Source organism: Hyalella azteca, unplaced genomic scaffold, assembly GCF_000764305.2.
Source record: "Hyalella azteca isolate HAZT.00-mixed unplaced genomic scaffold, Hazt_2.0.2 contig16140, whole genome shotgun sequence".
In the NCBI taxonomy this organism is placed as follows: domain Eukaryota; kingdom Metazoa; phylum Arthropoda; class Malacostraca; order Amphipoda; family Hyalellidae; genus Hyalella; species Hyalella azteca.
Genome location: NW_025945967.1, coordinates 1,513 through 20,655, shown reverse-complemented (window position 1 = coordinate 20,655; position 19,143 = coordinate 1,513). Strand labels below are relative to the sequence as shown.

Below are 19,143 nucleotides of genomic sequence, written 5' to 3'. Positions count from 1 at the left end.
AATATAAATAGTAGGTAAAATAACTTGATCGGTAAATATTAGTCTAGCTCTGTAATAATATCAGGTCAGGGAAAGATCAAATATTCAACTTCTCCGCTCAACTCGCGCCACCATTGACATTTGGTATGTGGGGCAGCGATGTTATGTAGTTAGAGTACGGTTTTTCGAGTTTTTCAGCCGCATGGTGGAATACATTTTCCTCATCTGTATAAATTATGCGCATAGTCGGTAGTAGTCTCTAGTTGCATCAGGATTTGCAACTTCCTAAAACCGGCGGACTCCATGTTATAATTTATTGCTAGACGCCTTATTCCTCAAGCGGCTGACAATTGGCCGCGACTCCAGTATATGAAGGCCGCACTGCGACCTCGTAGACCTCGGGTTTCTGCCTAACTTTCACGCGACACGTTAATAAAGATAATCTCATGTCGCCAACTTTGTCCACTGCTACCAGATCGACCGACAAGCTCACTCTAGCTGCCCTCCGTGTCTCTTAACGCAAATTTATAAAAGTGTCTACATGAACCTTTTACCAGCATTTATTTTCTTTTTAATCAGCGGTTATTAAAACTTTTCTTGCGTCCACAAGTTTGGTTATATTTTGTAGAGCGCTTACACGTGGTCATGATTCTCATTAAAATAAAAAATTAAAATTCGCGAACTTAACCCAGACGCTGACAACACTGGGTGGCCGAATCGTAAAATAGCAGCAAGTTCGGGGTTTGAGACTCGCAGACAGTTGTGAAAATTCTCAAAATCGGCGAGGTGGTGAAGTAGTTAAGCACAGATACGCACCTCATTGAAGCGACGGGTTTCGGGCTCGAGCCTCGCAGCTCACTGTTCTAATTCTGCGATAGCGAGGATCTGTGACAGGTAACACATGACAATCTTTAGGGCTGACATCACGTGATTATTTTTCAATCTTGGCTTAACTTAATCAGGTTGGTATTCCATCTTCCGTAATTTAATTACATGGCATCGAAGGATTATGGCTGTAGGATACTTACCGAGTTATGGCTAATGTAGGGTTAGCGATAAATCTAGATCTTGGTTATGGTCGCTTAGTTATTATTTGAGATGAAAACATTCAGACGGAACTCCACGCCAAAATACATATATTAGATCGACACTACCTACTATTTATCAATAGTAACTTATATCTTGAGCCAGCTTACGTTTCCTCGATCCGCGGTCTTTATCGATTTTCTTTGGTTTTGACGACTATAATACTTTTCATTTTGCTTCTAATAAATGCACCTCAGAAGCCGTAGGGTCATGTTGAAATCTGGACTGAATCAGATTTTACACCAACTTGATAATGTCTGTATAATTTGTATACATATATACCTATAATTTCATGTAAAAAATCATGACCGTAACCGGGATAAATTAACAATAGTTTTTTTTTGTCCAGTCGCCGATTTTAAGCATCATAGAATTTGAACATCTATAAGTGCGGGTTTCGGACCCACTGCTTATGCTCGTCTTAGTAGGACGTTTCAAGAACGCTCGTCCTAAACAGAAATATTGAAAATACTGCCGCTTTTAGCGGAATAAATAATTCAGTCTGAAATTATTCGCTACTATTTAGGGAATTCAATGAACTTAATTGTGACCTAAGCCGTGCAGCTAAGTTAATCTATTCCAGCTAAATGCAAATTCGTAATCGGTTTCTTTATTTGAGTTTCTTATTTCCCCATAGAAGGCATCCTATTTAGACTCAGAATAAACGGCACATTGGAAGCGAGGTCCCCTGATCTCCTATACGTCCTATATGCGAACTCGTCAAGTCCTATATGTTGGACTTGACCCGCCTTGAGTCTCCAAGTGGCCTTTAGTTGGCCGTTCGTTGGATGGGCCGCCGCTTGTGGCCTGTCCACCTGCAGACCGCGTCGAGTGTCATGGAAGTGGTTCACCTTGTCTGCCCAGCTCACCTAACTGGTCTGCTACTAAACTCCGTTAGCCTTATTTGATGAGCGTGTTGAAACGAATCAAATTAGTACGAGCTGGGAATTGATAGCCTAAAAGTGGCATTTCCTCGGGCCATGAAACTACCGTATGTGACGGAATGCAGTCGATGTTGAACTTTATTTCAGAGTCCATATTTTACACAGCGGATAAATTATACGCTTATAGTTGTTCTTACAAAACGATGCTTCCTTGTCGTGTGAGATTAACACGGTGCATCACCGGTGGAAGCACATTACATGATTACGTAACATTTTTTAAATTAACTTTACATTTTCACCTTCCTGTGACAGATGTTCTCGTGGAGACGATTTTGTCAATTCACATGTTCATGTTTTTGTATTGTATATTATGCAAGACGACCTCCACTTTATTTCAGATCACATGCTGACGAGAATTCAATTGCGGCGAACCTGCTAGAATTAAATCGCCAATTCCGAACAAGTAATTGACTGGCGTTTGTTAAATTACTACATACGAAAATAAAACCACATGACATAAAAGGCGACACCACTGCCATTTGACTTAAATTCTGCGAAATTTTACTATTGCAATTGATGTATGTTTTCTTTATGTTCATCGAGGTAAAGTATGACAATTGTTTGCAGTTATTAACCCCGAGGCCTGCGCACGATGCAGTCTTAGGCTGTTTTTTTTAGGTTTGAAGGCGCCTAAATGCTGGCAGGCTTCCAAAGATTTCTTCAAACCATGCACCATATCGACACTACTCCCCCAAAATTTGCAATACTTTATAAGGCAAATTTTCTGACCAAATTTAGCAGTTCGGACGCACCTAAGTCGAAGGCGATTACTCTGAAATTGTCAGTAAATTATTTATTATCAATTTGCGTTAAAGAGAAACAATCGGTATTCTCGTCTTTCTCCCCTCATGTAGTAATTAGTTGGTGAAGATAAAATGTTTATTTTCATAGTTTCACGCATGTATATATTCTATTTGAATTTGGATGGTTTTGTATGTCGAGGGTAGTATATGGGCAGGGTGGCCCAGTGGTTAAAGTTCAGAGTACCAAGATTGGCGCAGAGAGGCGCGGGTTCGATCCCAGCTCTGTGCGCCAGTTTCTGGTCAGAATCGGCAAGGAGACCGGGCGGTTAAGCATAGCAGAATTGTAGCAGTGAGTTGCGAGTTCGAGACCGCAACAAGCTGTGAATGTTCTGCGATGTTAAGAATCGGCGACAGGCCTACGGCCTAATAACGCTGAAACCGCAATTATTATTATTATATAGTAATTTATGTCGGGGATAGTAATTTTTCGTATGTCGGGGATAGTAATTTTTCGTATGTCGGGGATAGTTTCATATTCAGCACGACCAATTTGAAACGTCTGAACCACGGTCATTAAAAATATGGATGAAATGATAACGTCCACAGTGAATTAAGGATTTTATAGAAAAGAAATGGCAGGATAATTCATAATATTTTCAATCACTGCATGCATGCATTCGTTGTTCCAGAGTCAAATTTTTGGAAGTTTTAAATTTCTTCACGCCGTTGTGAATTAAATTCACCATTTAGTTTCGCACCTCCCATTGTTGCTTCTTAAAGTTAGAATTTCCGACATTTCTACCAACAAATTACAACCCGTTCTCAAAAAGAATGTTATCAAGCATTTACAAATTACGGTCGACATTTTTTCTCGTAAACTTTAAAAAATTTTACTACTAATAAATTTTTAGTTTTTCTTTTTGAATAGCCCCGCAGTTGAGAGCTCCAAATTTCTGATTTCTGATTATTTGAGCTTTTCTGATTGCGGATGACTACATGAGCTCCGCGAGTCAGGACTGCGTTCCAAGAAACGCGCCCCTGGCGGTGCTCTGGCCACCGGCCTTGGGCGGCAGCCCGTGTAAAGGCTCGTGTCCGTGTGTGCACGTATAACGGCTGCCACAGGCTCGTGTCCGTGTGTGCACGTATAACGGCTGCCACAGACTCGTGTCCGTGTTGCACGTATAACGGCTGCCACAGGCTCGTGTCCGTGTTGCTCCAAAGGCTCGTGTCCGTGTTGCACGTATAACGGCTGCCACAGGCTCGTGTCCGTGTGTGCACGTATAACGGCTGCCACAGGCTCGTGTCCGTGTGTGCACGTATAACGGCTGCCGCACATCAAAGCCAAATATCATGTGCGTCGATCGCATGTACATCCGCCAAAATTTCTTCACGAGTAAAATTGCTTCTTGGAAACGTACGTGCGCCTGAACTTGAATGACTCATGATTATTACATAGTGTTTTTTATTAGTGTATAATATACAGTAGAAAGTATACAGTATTCTACGTTATACCTCAGTAATTTGTTTACATGTTTACTTTATACCGCATATTTTTTCCAGGATATTGTCTCCTTTGCTCACTTTCGAGAAAAACTATGTCTGTGTGCCAGAAACCTCCTGGCATATAATTTGGCTGATCTGACATGAATTTATATGAATATTCAATCGGAACCAATATGCAATATATTATGGCACCATCAGTCCTAGGGCCTATAAATAGACTTTGTTCGATGATGGGGCACAGCTTCTCAACTTTTGTACTGCACTTCTGTACGTGGCTGTTAAATAGCGTTAATTTGCCACCATCTGCAATGGTGATCAGTAACATTACAGTGAAACTCGGTATATCGCAGTCCTGCTTATCGTCTTTCGTGCTGGCACTGCGAAAGTCTATGAAACTTTTTCTAATCGTTTTCATGCGGTCGGAGATCAAATGTTCATGCATCGATGCATATGATAAACTTTATATTACTCTGGATGAGCTGGTGACAAGCTTATCCTGCTAAGTTATGGGCTGGTGTCACGCATGCCTCGCTTGGAGCGTGTGCGGGCGATACGCTCACTCAGCTGAAAGTTGTTTACCTGTTCAGTGGGAGTGCAGCTGAGCAAGGGTCGATCCCTGCCACCTTCGACGGCACCTTCATGGTCCTTATATACAGGCGCCGCTGTCCGAAATGCCATTGGAAATGTTTATTTTAATCTTGCAAAACTAAATACAATATAAACTTATTATAATCTTGCAAATTCTGGAACTGAACTCTGACTAATCATATTAATTTTTGAGTTCATTCTAGATCTCCGTCAATTACCTCACTCATCATTTCAAACACACTTTCGTCTCACGTCCTCGACAGTTAGATGCATCATGAGCGTCCTTGTTGCCAGTCAACCAGGTAAAATGTTGTCTTCCATATTAAGAAGTACTATACCGAAGGAATTGCTACATAAATATTATGATAGGAAATGAAAGGTCAATTTCTTTAAACAGATGACACACTAGGCAAATATTTTTATGTTGTCGAAATAAAATTGTAGTGTGCCTAACAATCATACATTTTGATGAGACACACTAGGCAAATATTTTTATGTTGTCGATATAAAATTGTAGTGTGCCTAACAACCATAAATTCTTTATGATAGACACACTAGGCAAAGATTTTTATGTTGTCGATATAAATTGTAGTGTGCCTAGCAATCATAAATTCTTCATGATAGACTGTTTCTTAATCTTTCACGTGGAGAAGGATGCCTGTCCCTTCAGTGACGCCTGTCGCTGAGTGATGTCTGCAGCGCACGGACAAGACTCAGCTGGGTTCTGCTGGACTCCTATCATCAGCGTGACCCTGGACCCAGTGAAAGTGTTCTCCGTAGCGCATGCGCGTCGCTGCCGCCGTATATAAGCAGCCTTGCAGCCCCGCTGGAGCTTCAGAAGCAACCATGCAGCGTACCGTTCTGTTTAGCTGCCTCCTAGCTCTCTGTGAGTGTCCCGCGTGCTTACGTTTTTTCCAAAAATTCTTGCTTCACTTACGGTGGTGCTTTGCTTTTATTAATTTTAAATGTATTTCGCAGTGTCAGTCAATTCTTGTTTGATATATTATAATTTCTCGCCAGCTTGACGGTAAGTTCGTAAAATGAACGGTGTTTGCTGGCGTATTCTTTGTCTGTAGCTCACACCGCTTCGTGTGGCCAACCTTTCACACATTAATCGTCGAATTGCCGTGTCCACTTTGTGTGAACATTATGTATGTAGGATCTACTAGTACTCGATATCATGCTTAAACATCGTACAACACATATTTACTTGAGAGAATCTTTTGATTAATCTCAATTCTAATGAAGCACAGTATAATTTATTTCATTTCAAGGCAGTCGCAGTCAAATTTGCATTGCAAGAAAATCATCTTTAGGATCTTAATATTAAATACTTATGAGCATTCATCAAGCATTATTTCCTGTCAATGACGTAATGCTCATTTGTGAGCCGCTGCCCTCGACTTCATTTGAAAACATTCACTAACCGATGCGGGAGGCTGCATGCACCAAATGCATTATTAAAAAAGATCTGTTATATCTGTAAATTTAAACTGGTCAACTAAATCAATTGAATATTTAAAAAGATGAACTAAATCATCATTAAACAATAGTAACATCAATATTCCAAAACTTCACCCCCTTTTTATATTCATGCAGAGTTTTGATTTCAATGACACTTCTGCTTAGAACCTTTTATTTAAAATTGAATTTTCCAGTCATCTCTTCTCAATCAATCATATTCACGGTTCAACTTTTAATTTAAAAATCGCGATTAACTAAATTTTCGTTAAGCCAAGTTACCAATGCCTAAAATTTAAAATGACTATACTTTTTATTCATGCATTAAAGAGCTGAGACGTCCAGGCCAGCGAAGCGCTTATAGTTATGGTGAGACCGTGTGAGCTACAAAACCGTGCAGCAGTGAAGCGGTATAATGGTGGGGTGGTGCGAACTACAAAATCGTCCAGCAGTGATGCGGTTATGGTGAGATGGTGCGAGCCACAAAATCGTGCAGCAGTGAGGAGGTATAATGGTGAGACGGTGCAAGCTACATAACCGTGCAGAGGTGTTGCGTTTTGCGCAACTCTTGCGAGACCTCCACCGCCACCTGGCGTTGCGTGGTCAACCGCTCGGCGGTCTTTTCCAGCTACACGTGCGATGTACTGACGTTCTACACACATCATTCTCATGGAAATTGTTCAGTAAACTGGTTTGAGAGCTTTGATCTCTTGTATGGCTGGAAAATAGTTGCGATGTTTACTGCTAACGCCTACGTCAAACGCTTGTCGACTAACTGCAAATGATGCAGACCTCTAATGTTACTTTTCTTCTGAACGTAGATGATAATACCCTCTTACTTGATTTGTATGCCGCTCAACTGCTGATTGATCATGCGGATACTTACGATGGCGATGTTGGTCTAAGGCACGTTCTTTTTCCATATAGATACCTTAACATAAAATGCTATATATTTGTTCAAAATTGCGACTTGACAAAACGTGTCGAAGTACAGTCCATGTTCCGATAACAAATCTTCGTCAAAATCTCGTAACTTGGAGTGTGCAAATTCTGAATTTTCGATAGCTTTTTCCGTGCTTCAAATTACATTTATAATAAAATATATCGGGAAGAATATGGATGCTAATATACACGTGATATCACTTAATTCACACGACGATTTTGGGGCTGCTCTCTAATCGGGCACACCATCAATGCACAGTCGATATTTCGAACGTTGCTAGGGCGCTCGTGTGCTTGAAAGCTGTGCTGCAGAAAGCAACACAGAAACGCGGTCAAGCTCACCGTTCTCTCTCGGCGCGGCCAAAAAGAGTCTGGGCGCCGGCTCAACTTTGCTATGTCGGTCAATCGCGTTTATGCGCGCGTCATCGAATGCTTTTCCATCAATATGAACGTTGCAGAGTGTTAAGAATGTTCAGTAATGGAAGTGAATAAGGAGGCACGTAAACGATAGAAAGAGACTCACGAAGCTAAAAAATTTCGTTCTTAAGACTAGTATAGACAAAACAAAAAATGAAAACTTTAAGGTTAGAGGAAACGTGAAGACAAGAAGGACAAGTGAAAATAAAAGACAGAAGAACTACAACTAGAGAAAAACACGAGGAGACTTAAGTAGATTAGTCACGTTTGGGATAGGAAATGTCATCGCTAAACAAGGACTTGCGAGTACCAGAGAATGACTCATGAAAATAATATAGACGTGCATAGACTTGGAAACTAACTGTGGGGGCGAGATAAATACGTGAAGGGATGAGAGATTAGGTCTAAGTTGAAAGGGAACGGAGAAGGGCGTGATGACTACGAACGGAATTTGAACGTTAAAGGGTCCATCACTTTCTTTCTCTATCACATTTAACCTTTGCCATACCACACACTTTCTCTAGGCGCTGAACTCTTAGTTAGGAAAACTTGTCATTCACATTCAAACTAGGAAACTAACGACAGTCTGGTACTTGCCACTTTTACGAGGTAATGTTGTCTTATGGTTGAGTTAAACCGCTTTTTTAGATAATAACCGTGGTCCCGGGAATTCGTTCCTGTTTCACATTGTAGCAATCCTACTGGATATTTGTATTAACTATAAAAAATTTTTTATAAAGGCCTCCCATACTCACCATTCCAACAAAAAAAAAAGGAATTGATTTTATATTATATAAAAAGGAATTGATATTTTTTACTATAAAAATACTTGTTTACTTTAGAATACTTTTCGCCACGTATACGTTGGTAACTCAGGTATAGAAGCTTCATAATCATAAATCTTTCTTCACAAGGTTTACCCTTCAAGGCTGGAATTATCCTTTTTGCACGGCTTTGGACACTCGACTAAATTTTTATCCTAGTCAAATTTCGGGAACCACACGGCGTTTTAAGTGCGGGCGCTCGAGTGCGACAAACAACAGCTTGCTAGATTCTTCATCGAAGTACTCGCAGGACCGTCAGATCAGACATAGTTCTTTATTTGCTTTATCGACTAGGACATAATTTTAGTACTATTTATCGAGCTACTAGATTATTTAAAAACCTGAGTACAAATTTACTCTCAACCTCGCTCGTCTTGTATATGTTCCGTCGTATCTCTGAGATGTCGGGGTTAATCTTAGAAATCGATTCATGTTTAATGATTTACATTTTAGACGCTTTCAGCCTGCTTTGCTTTGAAGTTCGGACAGACAAGTCCCTGACCTCTGCGGCTCAAAAAATGTTCGCCTGCCAGGCTTTGCTGCATTCAAATGTCAAGGATTTGCGAGAGCATCGTGCCGGTGACTGCTCGGCCTCAAGTGCCGCGTGATTAGCAAGCTCTGCACATATAGAGCATTGATATCTCTCTACAATATGCAAGGTTTCCGGCGACATTGGAAAATAACTTTATAAGTCGGCCTACGAGTTTCCTATTCCAGCCGCGTCACGTTCAGACTGGCACTCGAGTAAGTGTTCCTATTCCAGCAAAGTCACCTTCAGCTGACTCGGATCCGCTCAGCGACAGCGCAATTCTAAGAACTGCGTCAAAAAGGCTACTCGATGCATCCAGGCAGGGTTGACGAACGAGCGTTGGTTTTGTTGAGGCAAACGTGTTTCCCCTACGGCGTAAAACTGCAGCCATCAGTGGGAACAGCCGAACAGGTTGAGCGAACCTAATAAGATAGTTTGGAAACTTCAGCTTCACACCTATAGAAAGATAGATGATTGTGCACTTGATGAAATTACTCATGAGTTCGTTGGTGACCTTGATTATCCTAATCATGCGTGAAATAATTCCAGGTTCCGGGTAAGTGTGTCTAAAACCTTGACGGCTAATTTTCAGAGCATTCTAGATTGTCCCTGAGAACTGGATTTGTTGCGACATTCGTTCGCGGAAGAGAACCTTCATGGCTGCTTTAAAAACGACGTTTTGTTTTTATGCCTAAGGACTTCTTGGTCCGGGTTTTGAAAAAAAGTTAAACCATAGATTATCTTGAAAGTTACATTAAAATTTAGCGTTTCAGTCTAACGTAGTAGTCCTTTTCCTTGATATGAATGTATTAATATCTATGCATGTTGAGTTTACACACGTTGTCATTCACATAGGTATCTATCTTGAATGAATGACAACAATAAAAACAGTAGGAAACCTTTTTGTATCAACAGATAGGTCGCTCGATGCTAGCAGCATGTCGACGTGAGCTAGCATGCCTAACTGCCTTCCGGCGCAGTAAGGTTTTGCAGGGTAGGATGCTGACCTCTGCCTCCTAACAGAAGACAACTATAATTGCTACTGCGATGCCCGGCAGTGCAGACGTGTTCGAGAATTTTATTACAGATTTTCGGCATTTTGAAATTTTGAACCATCGGTGCAATCGTATCAGAAATTGTTTCATGAAATTACACCCAGGCTTGAAATAGTTTTATTGCAATCACCCAAGTTCGCGTCCGACTTACAACTTTTAGTTGTCTAGTGCGGGACCAAAACGCCTGCATAACAGTGTAACATCTCGTCTAATGTATCTGTGCGTGATGGATTCTGCATTTAGACGCTCATGTCTTGATGATATGTCTCAGCATTTTGTCAAGGCTTATAATTATCTTGAACGAGCGTAAGTACGAGCGAGAGAAAGTTCGAAAGGGAGGAACGATAAATGAACGAGTCTGTCGTGACTTCTCGCTATGAAAGCTGTCACTTCACAGCTGCCGTCGATGTCATTTATGAGTGCACAACCATCACTTAAAAATGATCTGTTACTTTAGTTTTACTATCATTTATGATAAGCCTCAGCAACTGGAACAGCAGGAGGTGTCCGAGCCGTGATTTGAGTTCCCCTGTTACGATTATACAAGTTTTAGGTGAACACGACATTGGAGTACACGTAAGGTAGCATTCTAAGTAGCACTTACTCACCGAACTAAGCAAATGAAAATTAATAACTTTTGAACCCTATAGCTTCTTGCTGCAGTGCCTTCTTATCGGCCTAATTTTTCGATATTTAGGAATAATTGAGAGTTTTCGAGAAAATATATTCATTCCTACAATCATTAAGATAATATCCAACAATGGTAGCACTCTGGCCATAGGGAGCTACTTGAATAATAAAACAATAACATGGCCCGATCCAAAAATAAATCACGTCTGAAGCAGACAATGGTTTCTGTGTCCACCTGCGGTGATTCGTTGTGGCAGAAATGCTATGGAGCAAAACACGTTTATACAGCGTGCTACTCAGTTTCTCTGCTAGCGCTTTATTATAAGATTGTGTCATTCATCGCGATCCTATCCCCACTGTGACGAATGATTGCCTTTCATTTATCATTTGTGCATGGCTGTACTCGGATGGTTCTAGACAATATTTTTTACTCGGTAAAGCTTGGTGACGCCAGCACGGACCAGAACTATATTGACAATTGCTGGACCAGGAACTGAATCTTCCCTTATCGGCTACGATGACCAAGCTTGGATGAGTGGGAGGAAGTCTAATTTTAAGTCCCGAGACGAATGTTGACGTGAGCGATTGTAAAGAATCGGCCACAAGAATTTTGAGCTTGCTTCAAAAATGACCGTCTCGTGAAATGCAATACAGCAGTACTTTCTAGACTTATTACTAGTAATGGTTTTGTTATTCCTCTTAGAATTTTTTTATTCCTGTAATATTTTCATGCGTGGTATTTTAAGTAAGCCAAAAATTTTCTTGAAAACAAGCTTATAGATTCCTTTCTAAGTTTCTGCATGTATTAACACTGTTTCTTCGGACTCGCTCTTATTCGCGGTGCAGATGTACTACATTCGGTCACCTTTCCCGCGCACAGCTTGGAAGTTTTTGCTTTCAAGTGAAAGGGAAGTGGTGCCATTCGGGCGCCCAGGCAAAATACCGCAAGCGATGGGCGCCAATGAGATTTTGCGAGATTGGGGACGTCCTGGATTTACCAGCGCATGCAGTAACCTGGCATCAAAATATAGATTATTTATTAGATAGATTATTTAGCTTTTTGTAGATTTTAGATAGATAGATTTTTTAGATAGATTTTATTAGATAGATTTTTGTATTTTATTTCCCTAAGTTCAAATTCATTGTAATTGGGTGCAATCTTGAAGCAATTGCTGTAGCTTCTGTGGGCTTAATTTTTAGGTAGCTTTTACAGTTTATTGTTTGTTTAATAATTGTGTAAATTACCCTTTTGATGAACACGATGCATTGCTTCGAAACGGATCACGACTTTTGTTGCCTAAGTGGATAAACGGGAGCTTTAGAATAATGAATAGATTGCCAGCATGAGACATTGAACATCGAAGCTCCTGTGCACAATCCGGAAGACAATCTCTTGATGTCTGTAATGGCTCCGGAAAAACGTCTTGTGCGACACCTCATCAGCCGAGCAAAAACTATATCGCGGACGGCGGTTGCGTCGAGGAACATGTGACCTTAATGTACGAGTGAAATTTGCCTTTTTTTTCTCCTGAACATGCGACCTATTGCTTCCTATTCTTTGTTCTCTCTGCTTCCGCCCTTGCCATTTTATAGAGTTATTGTTAGCTTGCGTGCTCGAATTCTTACCATTTCTGATGTCCTGCTCAATGACAAACGAAATACTAGTTCTAATGCCGGCAAGGTACGAATAAATTTCAGGTAATGGTTGACGAATTTCCGTTAATTTTACATAATTTCTAACTTTTCTAGTTGTTCAAGTAAATAACTATTGTTTTGAGCCCTGTTTTAGTGCACACATTGTGAGACATGATAAATCCATTGAATATCAGTTACCGCGTGTGACTGCAATTTCATCTGTGCTCTGCTGAATCATGAGCCTATACAAAGCAATATAATAGGAAGCTAATTCTTAAGTGATGCCTTAGAAAATTATAGTCATGCGTTATCGATCTAAAAGCTACGCTTGTAAGTCGCTCGCATGAACTTATTGTAGCTCGAATGTTCACTAGGGGCTTTGATTTTATGAATAGCGAATGCTATTGTGGAGCCATTTGCGTAGTTAAATAACCAAAACGTCTTAAAAAATTAATAAAAGACCAATCTTAACTTCATGGTAATTTTTATGCATTTCAGTTGTCGATAAAACTATATCCTAGCTTGAACTTCCACCAATTTTCTAATAGATGATTTAGGTAGCGTCATAATGTAAATGTCGTTGCCGAAATCGCCGAATTGCCGATTCTATGGAATCGGCCGCCAGTTTGCCGATTCTGTATAATCTTGGTCAGTCAGCCAAGTTTTTTTTAATATTTAAATATTTAGAAACTTGACCGAACATGACCTAGCATTTTATAACTCGAACGGTCGATTTATGTTCTAACTCTTAACTTTAACGTCCGATTTTCTGAATCAGCAACGAAATGCTGATTCTACAGAATCGGCAAACTGGCTGCCGATTCCATAGAATCGGCAATTCTGCGATTTTGGCACGACAAATACCTCCGTTACTACATGCATGTTCGCGTGCATTACACAACATTTACAACAGTCGTCTCCGGTACGGGCCTTTCTTTCCTGGTTTACTAAAGAAGTTGTGACATGAATTTTTCTAATTGTTTCGTAGCTGGTCTCCGAAATGTTATTATTGACGATATGATGCATTTACTTGGCGTTTTCTCTGCTTTTAAATTTTTGGTTAACTTGGGATGGTAGACTAGTTAGTATTAAATTTGGGATGTTAGACTAGTTAGTATTAAATTTTTCTACCTGTGAAATTTTAACTCTAAATTCTGGGGCAGTGTTTGGTAACTGTTCTATTTTAATTACGTTGATGTATGAGTTCCTCATTGACATAGTTGCATGCCTAACCTCAGTATTCCCGGCACTAAATCATACAAATATTAAAGTCAACAAATTATTAGAACACATGACTCAAGTTAAAGGCAAAGTTTGTGAGCGGCGAAAGTGGCAGGCAGCTTCTTTTAGTTGAGCGGTCTCTCAAGGGCGACCAGTCGAGGTGTCGCCTCAGCGGCAGCGCCCGACTACTTTCAGATTATAAGACGATCGCTGCTGAACCTTATTAGTGCCTGCATTGATTAAGATCACATCAGCATAGATAACCTCGGTTAGGCACAAATTTTAAACAAAGACTTGCCTTTGGTTGTTATTCTTTCATACATATATCATTGAGTTCTTCATCTAATAATGTGGGTGACCATCGTTTCTTAACGCTTTTTCTACTGGGGGTACCTCATAGAAACCCAGCTTTAACATACAAATAACATTGATGGCGCTTGTGATGATACTCGCGTACCCATAGGAAAGTGTTGTGGTAGAATATATTTGAGGTTACTTTATTATTCTAGCTCGCAACACTTCCGACTGATATGAGCTTCCTACTATATATTCATATATCCTAGAGTTTAAAGATGCACAAGTTGAGTATCAATAAAAACTGATTTTCTCAAATAAAATAAGGATGAGTCCTGTTCATCAATGACGCTAAATTTTTTGTAGGGGCCGGGGCCCTCGGCCAGCGGGTGGATGTGTCCGAGATGGACCCAGACTACTACTGCAAGGGGCGCTCCGACAACGAGTTCTTCAGGAAGGAAAGCCCTCCTGACATCACCGAAAAGAAGGTGCGTTTTTAAATACAATTTAAATGCCTTTATTCTAATGATTTTCTCCATGAAAAAAATTTAAAACCTTGTTCTAATTTGCGACGTTTTTCTCAACATTTAATTTTTTTGTGAGTTCATATTACCGTATAAATATTATTCTTTAACTTTTGAGTTACGTTGAAGAAACCAGACAAGATGGATAGAATTTATTAACGGCTTGCTGCCCCTAAAACATAATATAACTATTCGCTTCTCTATGCCTCCTCTTTAACTAATAAGTAACTTAATAACGCACTTTTTAATGGTCCTCGGGAACTACCATTACTAGTCCAGGTCATCAGTCGATGCCAGGTCATCAATCAATTTTGGAGGCAACACGAATGGTTGCTGTAGTAGTTGAACTTTATTTTGGTTAGATCCTCGATTAGTCGCTCAATAAAGAATTATTTATCAGCTGTGGATTTATTTTGGTATGTAATGTGTGCAGGCTACTGAGACGTGTCAAACGTACTACCGCTGCGTGCCGGGCGGGGGCAACCTCAAGCTGGTGAGCAAGAGTCAGTGCGGGTTCGGCATGTTCTTCGATGTCGAGCTGCAGATCTGTGAAGTGCGCAGCAAAGTCACCAACTGCGCCCGTTGGCAGAGTGAGTGTTGATTCAAATTTTATTTGCATACTTGCTTACTGATTATTTTCGGGTCCATGACTAAAACGATTCCTTGCCTCAAAAATTATGAAAAATAATTCTGGAACAAAGTATTAATCTACCAGATTATAATTTACCTTATTCCCTGTAAATAAATTCATCAAAACATAAATATGTAACAATTAATGCCTAATGATGTCATTAATGATTTATTCCGATTTTCAAAAGCAGATAACCATTTCTTCTCCTTATAATTTTGTAACGCATTTATTTCTGGTGCAGAGCATTCCCTGCCCAAGCCCAAGTGGCCGATTGCGAACGACGAGGTCTCGAACTGCCCCGCTGGCCAGATCGAGTGCGGCAGCGAGGAGTGTCTGAACCAGCGCTTATTCTGCGACGGCGCTCTTGACTGCCGTGATGGTTCCGACGAGAACATCTGCAATGGTGAGCTTACGAGACGAACATTAATTCCTCATTTACTTCTATAACCAACAAATATAATTGCGTTATCAATACTGAATATAATTTGCCGGTCACCCTTCCAGCAAGTTAGACGGTAGGGGCTTTTTGCCAAGGCTTGCTTAATAATAGAACACAGCAGTAAATGACTTAAATTCCTTCCTTCGTCTGTCAAGAACTGAGTAAAATTTCGACTTTAAGGGAGTTGAGCACCAATTTTAAACGAAACATTATTTCACGGAATGCTGCACGATTTTAGACTGTAGTTAAATGAAGTGAAATAATCCAATCCAAGATTTTTTTTCTCTCTTATGGTTCATTCACAAGCTAGGTAAGTGAAATTTTTCCAACGTGTGCACATTTTAATGATTGAGCCAAATTGCTCGTATTTTTTACCGTGATTTTGTTTTCTTGGTTACCTTTATATATATATATCATTTGAGTGCTTCTCGTTGTGCGAGAATGAATTTAAGTTTGAGGGCACACGCACTTTTTGTCCCCAGACCCCGAGACCGACCCAAACGCGGCGGCCAAATGCGACGTCCGCCAATGCCTCTGGGAACAAGGCTGCTTCTGCTCCATCGATGGCACGCGCATCCCGGGCGATCTTTTACCAAGCCAGACTCCTCAAATGATTCTCGTCACATTTTCCGGTGCTGTCAATGAAGAAAACTTCAGGATTTACGAACAGATTTTCAAAGAGACTACCAAGAACAAGGGTAACGACTGTACCGCTAAAGGTACATTTTTCGTGTCGCACGCATTCACCAACTATTCTGCGGTACAGGAGTTACACCGACGAGGTCACGAAATCGCTGTTGGTTCTATCACGAACAGTGCCAGCAAGACTTACTGGAGCAACTTGACTGCTGCTGATTACGAGGCTGAGTTCGATGGCGCGCGACTCATAACTGAAAAGTTCGCTAATATCAGTCAAGGAGAGATTCTTGGTATGCGTGTCCCTCAAGGACGTGTTGGAGGCAACGAGCAATTCTCCATGATGATTGACTGGGGCTTCTTGTACGACTCGTCACTCGCTGCCCCTCGTGGCCGACTGCCGCTGTGGCCGTACACTCTGCAGCACCGCATGCCCCACAAGTGCCTGGGTACTGATCAGAACTGCCCGACCAGAAACTTTACTGCCTGGGAAATGGTTCTTAATGAGCTGGACCGTCGTGACGACCCTGAGTTCTCCGAGGCTCTTACAGGTTGTCATTTGGTCGATCAGTGTGCCAACATTGTTGATCCCAAGCAGTTCCGTAACTTCTTGGATATCAACTTGGCTCACCATTACAACACCAACCGTGCTCCGTTGGGTTTACACTTTCAAGCTGCTTACTTCTTGACTCGCAAGTCCTTCTTGCGTGAATTCGCCAATTGGGTTGCTGAAGTGGCTGGTCGTGGCGACGTCTACTTCGTGACCATGTTGCAAGCCATCAGCTGGATGGAAGCTCCCACAGAAATCGCGGCCCTGAATAATTTCCCCGAATGGAAGAACAAATGTGACCCCAAAGGATTGCCGTACTGCTCGCTGCCCAACCCATGTGAAAGTAAGCCTCCTCGTGAACACGCGAATGAAGACAGAATGTTCCTGTACACCTGTGAGGACTGTCCCAACGCCTACCCCTGGCTCTACGACCCTCTCGGTAACGGAGCTCTCGACCCTGTACTCTAAGTATTTTCTTTTACCCCGCTTTTTATCTAACAAAATTGCATGTAACGGCCAATTATGAATTGGATCATAAAGAATAGGTGATTCGCTTTACGGAACTCCCAAGACGATACAATATTTTAATTATTAAATATTTTCATAACAGGTAGTTGTGTTACGTTTCAACGCCTTGTACTCGTAGCTTCTGTAATCCGTTGCGAGGAAACAATACTTCAGCTCATTTTGTATATGATAATGTACAGTTGATCTTTGTTACATGTTAAGATGTTTTTCAATAAAATATCTCATCCCTGCCAAATTTTTAGTAAATCCCTACATCCTACAATCTTTATTTCAAAAATATTCACAGGAAGTCTCCAATTTTACAATATTTTAATGTTTAAAGTTTCAGTTCATATTAACAGTTTTTATTTTCAGATTTCGCTAATTTATTTGGTGCTTACAATACTGTAATTGGTTCGATTATAGTAATATTTAAGTTATTTCTGACAGTATTTCATACGTGGGTCAATTGCGAGTATTACGAACAATCGTCGGCTTGAATCATTATGAATTGATTAGGATAAATTTTTAATGTGCATGTTTATAAATGTCACCAATATCTGAAAAACATAAGGCAATATTGTGCTGCTGAACTTAAATGTACGTGACTATACACACTTGCGTAACCGATGCGAGAATATGAATTAAAATGTTGAACCTCCAGCAGATACCCGGTACTGAAAAACATTTTATACGGTATACCTACATTTACGTTAACACATTGAATGATTTTTGATGCAGTTCTCATTATGAGGTTTAAATAAGTATTATTAAAATATTTTCTAAAGTGCCAAATTATTTCCAGAATTATTATTCCCAATTATAATTATTCACTGTGTGAGTGATGGTTCCTCACCAAACACAGTCTTTGACTTCATTTTAGTGAAAACTCACTGAAAAAGAGGTTGATAAAAAAATACAATCTTGGTGTCAGCTAAGCAATCCTTAGTTTTTTTTTTTTCAAGCTAAAAACCTTACATTATTATCGTCCGTTGTCATATCGTTGAAAGCAGGTGAAAAATCAAGGAACATTTGTGATACAAATTAAAAGGATTCAAAGAGGGATAGCGTTAAAATGAGCATGAAAATAACTAATTTGCTGGCAAGTGCAATTAGCCTCACGTGAACTGCAAGGGGGGTGCTTCTCCGGTGCCAAATTGCGCCGAGAACAGCAGGAGCTGACAGACTCCTCTGGAGCTAACAGACTCCTTTGGTAGTGTCCGCGACCACGCAATGAGCGACAAGAGATGTTGTCAGAGCAACCGTCAAGAGTGGAGTGGTGTGACGAGGCAGCGACGTGTTGTCCTGGCAACTGTCACGAGTGGAGTGTACGAGGCAGCGACGTGTTGTCCTGGCAACTGTCACGAGTGAAGTGATGTGACGAGGCAGCGACGTGTTGTCCGGGCAACTGTCACGAGTGGAGTGATGTGATGAGGCAGCGACGTGTTGTCCGGGCAACTGTCACGAGTTCGCGAGACCGGCCGTGAGACAGGCCGCGTTTTTGTCCGAGACGTCGAGTGGAGTGGTGTGACGGGGCAGCGACGTGTTGTCATGGCTGTAGTCACGAGTGGAGTGGTGTGACGAGGCGAATATTTAATGTCGGATCTTTCGATTTGACCTGACCCGAATGTAAGTTTCAACCTTTGGCAGAAGAGACTAATGACTTTATAAAGAAAGCTTGTATCATCCCCAGATCTCATCTGTACGCAGGGAATAATCTAAAAGCAAATCTTGCATGATTAACCAGCTTACCGAGATGTTATCATAAGAAAATTCCCGAGGGGAGAGCAGCAGCTCTAATTTAAATTGCTTGACGATCTTGCTGTAGTATATTTTGACATATTGTTGGTTAAAATGTAAATTTGTTGTTTTAGTGAAAATTTCTTGCTATTTGACCTAAGGAGTTGAACTGTCGTTTATTAACAGTTTTGATTACTAAATCACTATTACGGTTTGCCAAGTGTGGCCTCCAGTTGAGCATGTGAGTGACAGCGTTACATATGTC

At 40.8% G+C, this 19,143-nt stretch overlaps 1 protein-coding gene across 1 annotated transcript; it reads left to right on the top strand.

The window, feature by feature from the left end:
- Positions 1–5,655: 5,655 nt before the first annotated feature.
- On the top strand, positions 5,656–17,388 carry LOC108669603 (chitin deacetylase 1). Its single transcript, XM_018156981.2, has 5 exons — positions 5,656–5,729; positions 14,218–14,339; positions 14,809–14,965; positions 15,248–15,409; positions 15,928–17,388. The coding sequence occupies exons 1-5, from the start codon at positions 5,690–5,692 to the stop codon at positions 17,097–17,099; spliced, it is 1,653 nt and encodes a 550-aa protein (XP_018012470.2). The 5' UTR covers positions 5,656–5,689; the 3' UTR covers positions 17,100–17,388.
- Positions 17,389–19,143: the final 1,755 nt, after the last annotated feature.